Here is a 12,877-nt window from a genome sequence, read left to right on the forward strand (position 1 = left end):
GTTTGGGATTTGTGGTGAACACAGAGTTGATAATATAGAGATGTTTTTGCTATTGCTGAGCAGGGCTTACACAGTGCCAAGGCCTCTTCTGCTTTCTTCTGCTGCCACGCTGGTGAGGGGACTGGTTGTGGCTGCAGGCTTGGGAGGAGACACAGCTGGGACAGGCAACCCCAACTGACCAAAGGGATATTCCAGGCCATAGGACATCACGCTCAAGTGGGGGGAAGAAGGAGGAAGGGGAGGATGTTTGGAGGAATGTTGTTTGTCTTCCCAAGATGTGTGATGGCTGAACACCTGCCTGCCCATGGGTTGCTTTCCCTGTTAAACTGTCTTCATCTCAACCCATGAGTTTTCCAGCTTTTACCCTTTCCTATTCTTTCCCTGATCACACTGGTGGGGAAGTGAGCAAGCAGCTGCTCATGAGGCTTGGCTGGCTGGCTGGGCTTAAACCATGACACAGCCTCATCATCCTTGGCTTCAATTTTGTTATGCACTGATGCCTTATTAAAGAGCCCAACATTTATCATTTTATAGAAACTGTACAGAGTTTTGTGACTGAGCAACCACAGTGTGCATGTAAGAAAAAAAAAGATTAGGCTATATAGATGAAAGGAAATCCAAATTTCTTACCTGCTTTTCTGGGTCTCGAGCTCCAGAAGCAGCAACTGAGAGCTCAAGTTCTTTCTCACTGTTTTGGTTTTTTTAAAAAAAGGATCAAATCAGAAAGCAATAGCAACTATATTCATTCTTTTAAAGCATAAATTCACAACTCTGTAGTTAAAAGAACTCTGAAAATACAGGATGACAGAAGACAATGATTCCACTTGATTTCTTCTGGAGGCAGGGAAGGAAATTATATAATATCTGTAAATACATAGAACTCTGAAGAAGTATCTGGCTATTATCTATTTCACCTAGTAAAAATCCAACTACCATAAAAGGAAAAACCACCACAATTCTTTTTTACTACAACTTTTCAAGACATTTCTAAAAAATTTGTCTTTATTCACACTCAAGAAGTTAATATTAAACACATTGAAATGAATGATTCAAAAGTGCAGCAAAAAATCCTGTTTTGAAATTTCTGGGCTCAGGCTTTTTCTGACAAAAATGGTACAATTTTTGTCACAATGAGACTGCCAGTAGTAACCAATTTTTAATTCCTTATCCCTTCTATAATATTGCTTTGTGTTTTTGTTTATCCAGACATTATCTATTATTCAGTAGATAGTGGCTAATAGGTAAGGAAGAAATTCATATTTTATTATACTGCATAAGCCAGATGATCAGATGCTTTAAAAATGAAAGGTTACTTTTCAAATTTAGAAGGCAAAACCAAAACTAATTTTCAACTTTGCCAACTACTTAGGCAGTCCTGTATCAGCAAAAAAAGGTAACTTTAGTTAAAGCTTCTTTACCCTTAAGAAACTAAAAAATCAGTTTTAAAAATGTAAAAGTATCTGGGTTGTCCTCAACCCACTGAAAGCTTGTGAATATGTTCATTAAAAACCAAAGCTCTCATGACGATGAGTTTAATTAACTGCAATATTACTCAGCTACCTGGAATCCCTTGGTTAGGAAATCGCTGCTTCTTCCCACACTGAATTAATGGAATGCCTTTAAATTTCAGCCATTATCTCTTAAAAATATAGTGACTTCCCATTACCGTCTCTTATTCCGCTGCTGTTCAGCCATCTGTTCCATTAGCTCTTGTCTGTATTTCTCCTTCCTCCTTTGGAGAAGTTCTCTGTCCTCACCACCTAATGGAAATGATCACACATTTGTGTAAACGCTCCACAAAACACACAAAAGGTACTGAACAAAAACACTGCCTTTCAGTCAATTTTAAAACTGAAACACTGCAGACCATATGAACATTGTATCTTTACAGACTAAAAAAAAAAAAAAATAGATATCTAGTTTTAATAGACAATTTGGAGTATCATGATCAAAATGACTAAAATTTTCATTGTTATTTTCCTAGTATGCCTGGTTTTGTATAATCAGGAAGCTACAAATCTCAAAGCTATTTCATACAACAGCAACTAAAAAAGGTTTTGTGGGGTTTTGGTTTTTGGGGGTTTTTTTAGTCTAATATTCACCAAAGGAAGATGCCCTACAGCACTCCTGAATTATGAGGCACTGCTCTGGACAAAAATGAAAATTAAAACTGAAGGGAGTCAAATCCATGGGGAGGAAAGCAAACTGTTCCACTTTTAGGATGGTTCCCATGACTACTAATTAGCAAAGTACCCACAGATGTGTATATGAGGAAAGGAAACGGTGATAACAGCTCATGTAGATTTTAAGGAACACAAAAAACTTTTAGTTTGTGGTGGTTCCCCCATAATAAGTGCAGAAGTCTTCTGTTATTTTAAAAACAAACCCCAAAAAACATCAGCAGCACTTCCTGTATTGTTGACTGTCAGACACAAAGACTCTTAACGTATTCTGTACACAAACTGACTGGACTTCTAGTGAATTAGACCAGAATAATAAAGAGAAGGAAGCTGGAAAGAAACTAAAACAAAAGCCAAACAAGCAACAGCAACAAAACCTGATGCATGACTGACTGATTGTTTTGTTTTGTTTTAACTGTTGTGCTGGGACTACAAATTGACCAAAATGTGCAAGATAACCTCATAGTTTATGAGTTTGGGGGAGTCTGAAATCATGTTCAAATATTCAAGCTTTAATTTACATAGTCTTTACACAACATAGTTTACAATACTCTTCTAACCAGGACTGCTAGGAGTACCTCTGTGTCCTCAAGTTACTGCAAATGAGATGACTGGGCAGACAAGAGAGTGATCACTATGACACCACTGGTTTAATGCTGCCTTTAAACAGTTCCAGAAAACTGACCTGCCACATATAGCTTTGAAGATCAGGTAAATTCCAATGAAAAAATTAACAGAAATTGTTCTGACAACTGTTAATATATTGTGCCGTAATTCAAAGCCAGCTTGCCTTCCAAAGCTCCCATCTGAAGAATTACTACAGTTCTTTTATTCTTGCCTTATAGTTTCCTGAATTCAGCTAAGAATGTTATGTCTTCACCAATATTTCTCTCTATTCCGTTCAAAACTAGTGCTTCCTGCTAAATTTAATGGCTACAGGAGAGATAATCAGAATCATTTGTTCTTGCCCAGGGTTGTGAACAGTACCATTTTTCATATTTCTGCAATTAAAATTCACTGTAAAGCTGTGTCTTTACCAATAGAGAGGTTAAGATTTCTCCTATAGTTCATTTTGTAAAAATAATTTAATCACTCCTCTGGGCCTGAAAATGTTAATGAAATCTAAGAAGAAACTTGGGCTCTTCAAAATTAATTAGTAAATCAAAAATTAATTAGTAAGTTACATTAAGGGAGAAAACAAATATGTTTTGCTTTAGTTTCTCTATGGAAATAACACCTATTTACCAGTCTTGGAGACAACTATCAAAAGGAAAAAAAGACTCATTTGTCTAGTTTTTAACTATTCACATGGAGAAAAAATCATACATAAAAAACTCTAACTCTTGGTTTATACATACCAAGAACAAGGCCTGTTGCATAGCACCTTCCAGCTGCAGACTTGGCCTGTTCATTAGCTGAAGAACTAATCTGTACCTGATTTCTGGCAAAGACAAAAAAGAAAACAGAATGATCAAACTCAAGAATTTCTTACAGAGTCTGTGGGAAACATGACAGACCCACTTACATCACTCTGTGACACATTTGTGACAAACAGTTTTCCTACAATCCAAACAAATATCCCAAGCAAAAGAAGAAACTGCCTGGCAAAAGGCATTTCTCCCAATTCCCATTTGCCTGTGGTTTTTGAAGGATCAGAAAAATTGACTCAGTTGAGCACTTCAGCCATGTTGACAGACTGAATGGTGCCAGTCAAGAGTTTATGTAAGGACTTTACAAGTGTTCTGCTTCTGCCTCACCCACCTAGATCACTTCAGGATGTGCAAAACCAAGACAAGAGGAAGAGAAGGAATTTTAAAACTACTATGAAAACAGGATTCCACAGTATTTGACTCAATTAAAGTCATCAGTTGGAGAATAGGTGCTCTATTAATTCAAAGAGAAAACTGGCATGCAAGCTCCAATGGCCATTTTCAGAGGAAACATATTTTTCTTGTTGTACTATTATTCTAGCTGCAGGAAAAAAACTATCAGCCATTTCAGACAATGTTTTGGGATTTGAAGTCAACATTTTCCTCTCACCAAGACTTTGCAGTGCAATGATCAGAAAAGTACCCAGTATACCACACCTAGAATCTCCAGTTCTTGAGAACGGCCGCACTCGTGCTCTCTCCTTTAATTCCTCTTCATAATCTGCAGGTACCATTCCATTCAGATAGGGCCTTAAAGAAATAGAAAATACTCAGCTCTGCTTGCCTAGAAACAGCCAATCTGAAATGGAAGGTTCAGCAGTTTTGTGCAAATGGCTTTGCTGCCTCAATGCACACTGGACAGCAGAACCAGTTCTGAAAACATCACAAAATATTCTAGAAATAATTCACTTTGCTGGCACTGTCAGAGCAGCTCTGTCAGGAATGTGAACTCCCAAGCCTGCTTTCCTGCAGCCCTTATCTAATGAACCTGGTTAAGAGTTTTGAGAGCTAAAGGGCTTTTGCCACTCACACTGCATTAACTGAAACAGATCTTGCTGCTCTTAATCTCCAGGAGCCTATGAAGTCTTCAACAGGTTTTGGCACACAGCTATTGGGTGAGTGTGGTGAAAGAGCCAATTCAGGTATGAAAAGCTTCTTCAATGACAATCTACACTTCATTACATACCTGATAGACTTTAAAAGGGTGAGGTGACTTTTGTTCAAGGCAAAAGGCAGGCAACACCGTGAATACAAAAGTTCAGGAGCTAAAATTTGAGTCATCTACATAAGAAGTGAAATCATATAATTGAAACTTCAAGTAACTTCAGAGATGCCAAATATTTTATGGACACAAGGGAGCTGTTCCTGAAAAGATCTGGGGTAGTAGAATCTACAAGCTTTTCTCGACTTCCAAAATAACAGCTCTATAATGAGGACTTCAAGTTATCATGACAAAATAGGGGAAAAATAGGCATTCAATGAAAAATAAAGTAGCAAACAAATGCTATCAAAGTTTTACTTTTTACAGAGCTGGACAGAGCCATGGACTTCCTATTAAGCAAACAAAAAAAAACCCCAAAAACTAGGTAAACATGGGGAAAACTTCATTCATTTACATAAAAACCACCACACCTCTGCCTCTCTTTGATTTAAACAGAATTCAATAATCAAAGGCAAAAGGATGCAAGCAGATTATTAAACACTGATCTGGCATCTTACCAATCCACCAGAACAACATGAAAGAACATTTATCCTCTTGGCATACATGATCTTATTTCATGATCAAGTTAATCTTTATGACAACAATCAATCTACTCCTTACAAGGCTGGTCACATAAGACTGAAACAGCCAGGAAACAGAAAGCCGAGTCCCCAGTGTAATGAAAGGATGCAGGAAGGAAGCAAAAAAAAACCCAAACAAACAAGCCCAAACCTTGGAATTCAAGAGGCAGCCTTTTCTGTAAAAAGCAGCCAGCTTAGCACAGCAGCCCAGACATGTTGGCCCAATTCAATCAAGAAGCTGTTGTCTCCTGTTTACAGGACAGACTTGACAGCTGGGGATGGACTAAAGCATTCCACTCCTAAGAACTAAAACATTTTGCAATTCTCCTCACTTCCCGGTCACCATTTCTGTTTGCTGAAATATACCACAGACCTTGTGCCTCCATCAAAACAGAAACCCTTCTGAAAAGTCCTGTTATGAACATCTGCCTCTCCAAACTAAAAATCCCCATGTCAAAACCTAAGAACTTTAGTAGAGCAAATAAAAATTTGCTTCCTTTTGAATTTAGCTTCCACCATGAATCAAATGTGTTTGGGAAAAGCTGACTTTGCCTGCAATGTAGGGGGAAAAAAATGCTAACTCTTCCCAAGCTGAGCTGTCACTAAGAGATATGTTTCTCCTTGAAGAGACTGAATTTACTTCATAGGAGGTTAAGTGGAGCTCCTTTCAAAGGAGAAAAAAAGTACTAGATTAAAAAACACATTTCATAAAGAAACACTGAAAACTAATTTTCAGTAAAAATTCAGAAGTAGAAAATATACACAAAAAACCCCAAACAATCGTACATATAAAATTAAGTTCAGACAATTCAGGTAACAGTCCAGCAGCTTCTTTTAAGAAGATACACCTAGTTTGCCAACAGCAAAAATAAGACTCTCTTCTCTATTCCTTTCCAAAAGAAAACTGGAGATAAAGCAGTTCCAGAGGTCTCTCCAAGTATCTCATGAATTTCCTGGTGATCCACTAGTTACAGATATTTATATAAGCACCGTCCAGGTTTTCTGGAATAACTAAAAACTTGCTTACTAATATTCAGCATGATGTCTACTGTTGGTTCAAACACCATACTTGCTGATATTTTATTTATATAATTCTGTAAAAATGCTCTGAGAAACAAAGTAAACCCTCAAACACTGTCAAATGGTCACTTTTATTTAAATATTAGACTCTGTGTCCAACTGCATTAGACAGTGGCAAACAGCTACTTATTAAAAAGAGGACACTCATCCTTCTGAGTATTACCTAACACAGAGAATTACATATTGCTGTTAGTTTCAAAAATATTTTGTTTGTCTTTGTTAGACACCAAGTTAAGCTTCTAATTATTTTTCTTTCTGAAAAGCTATAGGATAAGTCCACTCTATCCTAAAACCTCAATTGCTCATTTCTACCTATAATACACTACAGAATGGAAAAAATTCTGAATTTTGCAGTCTCCTTCTGCATCTCTGCAGAAAACAGGCAACCCTGTTCCTCTCATCTATTTAACCACTGTTTCCATTTGCTAGTCTTTTTCAGAAACACTGTATGAATAAATACATGCTGTTTAGAAGCACACCAGAACACACAGTCTGAAGCTCTGTAATAACCCATTTATTAGAGTCTGCCTCTCCCAAATACTTCCAGACATTTCATTTTTTCCACAGACTTACTTCCTTTACGATTACTTTTTTAAAAGGCTGAGAAAGAATATCAAGAGCAATTTTTGGAGAAAAATTATTTTAACTCTCTTGGCATTTGAAACTGTAAAAGAAATATGAGTTCATTGAATTCAGAAAATGCTTTTACAGTAGAAGAGCATTTCCCCTCACCCTAGTTATTAATTTGCAGTACTGTCCAGAAAATTATTCCTGTAAACAGTGACTCAAAAGATCATTTAACCCATCCACCAGCAATTAACAACAAAACATAATAGTAATATTCAACACTGTTGAGAGTGGCATAATTTGCCTTTGTTTTTCCTAGAAGTGTTAATTCTAGAAAAAAGAAAAAGTGTTTATTTTGCCTTGCAAAGGAAGAACACTGATGGTTCCTTCATTGAAGCAACTGCAGGAAAACTATTCTGGCAACAGGCTTATCACAAATAAAAATAACTACAACACTCATGTTCCCAAGACCTGGAAAGGGAACAAATTAACACTTCTAAAATATCATTTGAAAATTTATTTACAATGAACTTTACTGCTTTGTTTAGCTGTATAAACAGATCTGTTTCAAGTTTGGTGCTGTTTCACACCACAGCCCATCTGGTTTTGAGAGCAACCAGTTCTTGGAATGGAATAACTAAAGGTGGCCAGAATGCCAAACCCTGAATGATTAGGAAGGCCATACTTTTTTTCTTCTTTTAAATGAGTAAGCTAGAAGAAAAAGATTAAAAATTTATGTCAAAGTAACTCAACTGATCTATCAGTTAACACAGTAAAGACTATTTAATACTGAACAGTACACAATATCAGTTTTCCTCCTGAATGATTTATATAAGACACCGTCTTTAGTTTGGTTTGGACTTTTGTAAATGCTTATTCAAACTGTGTAGTTATTACAGAGCACCTGTTAAAACTATCAGGATTTGGTTCGACTACACAGATGTTTAAAGCCTGTCATTTAGAAAGACATGGAGTTAAAAAGAGGATTTTTTTTAAAAAAAATCTTTTACATTTTGTATGCATGGTCACATGTACCAAAAATTGATGCTCAAACCAATTTTGGAATCTGAATTGAAAACTGACTTGCTGTAACTGTTACAGACTAAAGAAACAGAGGTAACATTGAGTTCTCAGTAGAGGGGTTTGCTCTCAAATATGTTTTCTGGTAAACCACTCTTCATAAAAATGAATTTGGGACTGCTGCTTCTGGGGTCATTTCTCAGACCAAGTATCCTTGATTTGCTATGATACATAAAATGCTTCTCTATATATGTATAGTCTTAGGGACTGATCCAATTTTTCAACACTTCTTTCTATAAATTATTGCAAAGGTCCTTTTTGTAAGTACAAAATTAAGTACAACAATCCTGTTTTCACATGGGAATTTTCCCTAATATTTAAAGAGAGTAAACCACGGCCATCAACAAGCACTACAGAAATAAGAGAAAACAGAATGAAGAATACCTTTCAGCAGAAAAACCCCGGGGTGTTTTTCTGTCATAGGCGCTTTCACATCTAAATCGAGGGTCCATTTCTGCATTTGTCTCAGGATCATAGTCAACTCTGTAGTACCTTCTACCAAAATCCCCATCTTCATCAAATCTGTGGTGCTTCCTAGTAGGAATTACAGGTTGGCTAGCAAATCCACGATGTCTTCGACTGGGAACATCCAAATCCTCATCAAGTCTTTTATTTAATAGTCGACTTCTCAATTCAACCTCATCATCTAACCTGTGGTACCTGTCTTCCTCCAGCCATCTCTTGTTTAGCAGCTCTTCACAACTTTCTGTGGAAGTAAAAGCATCCTTCTTGGGAGGTTCTGCACCTCTATTACAGGGCTGGACTTCTCTATGTAATTCTGGCTGGAGCCTGGTAACAGCAGTAGGTGTTTTATTCCTGTGCATCTCATTCTGTTTAATGGAAACAATATTGAGAGTTGAATATAAACAAATCGCATTGAGTAAAACCTTAGTTTTGTATTTCTTCAAATAAACCCGAAACAAGAAGAAAGGCAAAAGGTGAGCAAGGAAAATGCTTCAAGAAGTCCTTAAAAGCTAGGGTTTTATTCATTTTTCTTGGGGAAAAAAAACCACAGCCTTCCTCTCATCTAATGTCTTTCAGAAGAGTGGCTATCAATACTGGACAGGAGTTTTATGAGCTCCAAAATGACCTTCAGTTTTTGAGGTGCAAAGAATCAAAAAAACCACTTCAAACTTTACTTCATCAAGAGACTAGATATCTTCATTCTATCCAGATTCAGGAAAGTCTGTAATACTTCTTACCTATGAGCACAACCTTTTAACCTGAGCATTTCTTAATCTACTTCTCTGCTCCTCAGAAAATGTCATCATGAGAAAGGATAGTTAATTAGATAAAACTAGAACTAATGTTCAATACACAGTCCTTACAAAACCCACAGTTTTGCGTAAATCCTGTAGTATTTTTGTGTAGTAATCTTTGATCTAATCTTTCCCCTATGGAATAAAGACAACAATGACTCATACATTGCCAAATTAATTGAAAAATAAATTAAGGATGCAAATGACACCAAACTGGGAAAAAGGATCAATATACTAGAGGGTATGACTGCCACTTAGAAGGGTCTTGACAAACTGGAGAAACATGCTGACAAAAAGCTCATGAAAATCAACAAATGCAAAGGCAAACCTTTGCATCTGAGACAGACCAGTGCCTGCACCAGGACAAGCTGGGCACTCATGACCCAGAGAGCAGCACTGCAGAAGAAAGCCTGAGTTAGTCATGGGCAAGGAGCTGAACACGAGACAGTAGTGCAGGCTTGCAGTGATGACTGCTAACCACCGCCTGGGCTGCAATATGTGTGTGCAGGTCAAGGCAAGAGACCCTTCTCTGCCCAGTATTTATCTAGTATTCAGGTTCTGGTGCAGTGTGTCCAGTCTCTGCCTCCCCTCCCCACAGATACTGATGAACTGGAAAAGTGCAGAGGGTGGCTACTGAGATGGTTGAGGTATTTGAGCTCTTACAGGAGAAGCTGACACAGCTGGGTTTATTCCGCCTGGAAAATGATTAAGGAGAGTGTGTATGGTACAGCAGCAAGCAGTAATTGCAGTCGCTGTGTAAAAGGTGGTTACAGAGATACCAGTATTCATGGTTTTCAAAGAACCAAGAGCCACAAGCTGCAGCAAAGGGTAATTCCAAGGGGATACCGAGGGACAGAAGTTCAGATCAAGAAGTTAAAATAATGGAACGGGTTGCCCAGAGGACTGTGGATTCCCCATCCTTTCAAAACTCCATCAAATAAAGCCAGAACAATCTAAACTGTGAAGGTAACACTACTATGAGCAGAATTTATCCTATGACTATCCAAACTGCTGGATCAAATTTTGGAGGTCACATATGTAATTTGACTCTCACTCCAAGTTAAATACCCCTCAGGGATGGCATACCCTCAACAAATCCTGACCTTTTTTTTTCTGTTTATTCTTTTCTGACAGTAAAATCGTTTCTACACAAGAATAATAGAAATACAATTTAGAAGTCCAATTAGATGGCAAATAAAGCAAAGAAAAAAACCCTCGAGTCCCTAAATAGATTTCATTAGGTAAATCAGCTTAGGAAACATCACTGCTCAAACATGTAGAAAAAATTTTACAGATTTATAGACTCAGTGGCACAAAAATAAGCTACATTTTTGCCAGTGTTTCCTAGGGATCAGGGCTGTGTAGCACTCCAAACCTTGAAGAAGGAAGTAAGAATAAGATACTAAATTCCAACGTATGAGGGAAGCCTGAATGCTTCCTTATAGATGCCTTCAGAGATTAAAATGGTTTTCAACTATATGACACTGGAAGGAAAAGATGTTTATCATAAGAGAACAATCTTTCTAGAGATAGACAAGAAACATTCTTCGAGATAGAAATTACAAATGCAGGGGGACTTGCACTTGCCAGCTGTTGTAAGAAAGACAAACTTCCAGCTGTTTTGGGTACAAATATAAGGTCTTTCACAGAATGACCTAGCTCTCACACTACTGTACACTATAGAATTTCCCGATTAAAAAGTGGAAGGACTTCTTAAATCAAACTTTCACTAGATGAGAGTCCCAAATTATTACACTCCATCACTAAACTGAGGCAAAAATATTTTATAAAGGAAATTTACATATTCTAGATAAGATTTTAAAGTTTAAAATATTTTATAGATTGCTTCCAAATTTCTAAAACAAAGAGTCTCACAACAATGCTAATCAGACCTAAAAATCCCACTGGCTGTTGCACTAGTTTTGGTTGGGACAAATTTTTTCATAGTAGCTTGTATGAGGCTATGTTTTAGATTTGTGATGAAAACAGTGCTGAGAACAGAGGGATAATTTAATTCCTATTGAACAGCACTAACAGTGTCAAGGGCTTTTCTGCTTCTTGCCCCACCAGCAAGGAGGCTGCAGGTACATGGGAAGTTGGAAAGGGACACAAGCAGGATAGAGGATCCCAACTGACCAAAGGGATATTCCACTCTATAGGGGGTCATGCTCAACATGAAGGAAGGGGGACATTCTGAATATGGCATTTGTTTGCCACAGCACAGTTACATGTGACTGAGCCCAGTTCTACAGAGGATGGCTGGACACCTGCCAGCCCAGGGGAAGTGAATGAATCCCTTGGTTTGCTTTGCTTGCATGAGCAGCTTTTGCTTTACCTATTAAACTGTCTTTAACTCAACCTGTTTCTCACTGTCACTCTTCTGATTCTCTCCCCATCCAACAGAGGTGTGTGTGTGTGCTTGCGTGTTCCCAGCTGCTTACTGCCACACAAATCAAAGGCCTCAACTCAGAATTGGACTAGACTATGTCTAGTTCACTTTCACCAGTAAAGACTTTTTGATTTTTATTCACAAATGCACAACTCCATATTCTGTATGGCTGCTACACTTGCCTGCCTATCTACTTGACAGAGGAAAAAAGCACCTACAAACAAAAGCTAAGGAACACTGTGTGGAGCTCAACATTTTGTTCAAACAGGCAGCTTTTTTGGATATCACTTTTATCATCAGGAACAACCCAGGGATTTGCTTCAGACACACAGAAGAATGAAAGCATCCTTCCACCAGACAGACATGACAGAAGCCGGAATCAGGAACTGCACCATGTGAGTCATAACCAGGATTTGCTTAGATGCATTAATAAAAATGTAGCCTAACTGAACAACATTGTTTGTGTATTTTGTCTTACTTTGGATGTCTGAGTCAATGATGAGACCATAAAACTGTATTACCTCTCTGTTTTTCTTCCCTAATTTCCTCAGCCTTTCATTCCATTCTTCTTTATCCCTGAGATATTGATTGTACTCCTTGTTTCTTTCAAGCCGTAATCTCTCCTAAAATAGGCATTGAAAAGGGCATCATAATTTTGCATTTTTAATAGCTTTTAACTTCACAGAGCTGCAGTATTAAATGAATAAATGCAAACTGTGTGTTTGCCCCCCCCACCCTTTCACATTCTTTGTGATGTACAAATAAGGCTTGAATTACTTTGAGGTTTTTGAATTACTTTGAGTTCATTTTCTCTTAGCATAGCACTTTCTCTTAATCTGAAATCTGTAAGTAGAAGTCAGTTTCTTGGGCAGAAAGTCTAATCCCCAGAGACACAACTGTGTATCAAGGTCCACCTTTAAAACCAGGTAGGTTTCCTCCTGCTAAGCCTATTCCAAAATTGATCTCCAAAAACCTCGCTCTGACAATTAGGAATCACCTTCTAATTTCCAATCAGAACACATTTACAGCTGCTTTTCAAACATACCATTTCTTTCTTTGTGTTAAGGTTAGTTGTGACTCACCCCCTCACAATTAAAACAGGAAAACAAA

The 12,877-nt window shown here is 37.6% G+C and overlaps 1 protein-coding gene across 7 annotated transcripts in view; it reads right to left on the reverse strand.

The window, feature by feature from the left end:
- Nucleotides 1-12,877, reverse strand: part of CSPP1 (centrosome and spindle pole associated protein 1) — a 67,941-nt gene that overhangs the window by 33,775 nt on the left and 21,289 nt on the right. For 5 of the 7 annotated variants that reach the window (XM_066180418.1, XM_066180422.1, XM_066180394.1 and 2 more), the window contains 6 exons: nucleotides 12,289-12,390; nucleotides 8,504-8,949; nucleotides 4,268-4,360; nucleotides 3,539-3,621; nucleotides 1,667-1,760; nucleotides 631-688 (listed from right to left, as the gene is read on the reverse strand). In XM_066180418.1, coding sequence (XP_066036515.1) covers nucleotides 631-688; nucleotides 1,667-1,760; nucleotides 3,539-3,621; nucleotides 4,268-4,360; nucleotides 8,504-8,949; nucleotides 12,289-12,390 — 876 coding nt within the window. The remainder of the gene's footprint in view (nucleotides 1-630; nucleotides 689-1,666; nucleotides 1,761-3,538; nucleotides 3,622-4,267; nucleotides 4,361-8,503; nucleotides 8,950-12,288; nucleotides 12,391-12,877) is intronic. The other 2 variants (XM_066180407.1, XM_066180413.1) reach the window with 2 other exon arrangements.

The sequence above is a fragment of the Chamaea fasciata genome, unplaced genomic scaffold, assembly GCF_029207755.1.
Source record: "Chamaea fasciata isolate MVZ Bird 193981 ecotype frontalis unplaced genomic scaffold, bChaFas1.0.hap1 SCAF_1, whole genome shotgun sequence".
Lineage (NCBI taxonomy): Eukaryota > Metazoa > Chordata > Aves > Passeriformes > Sylviidae > Chamaea > Chamaea fasciata.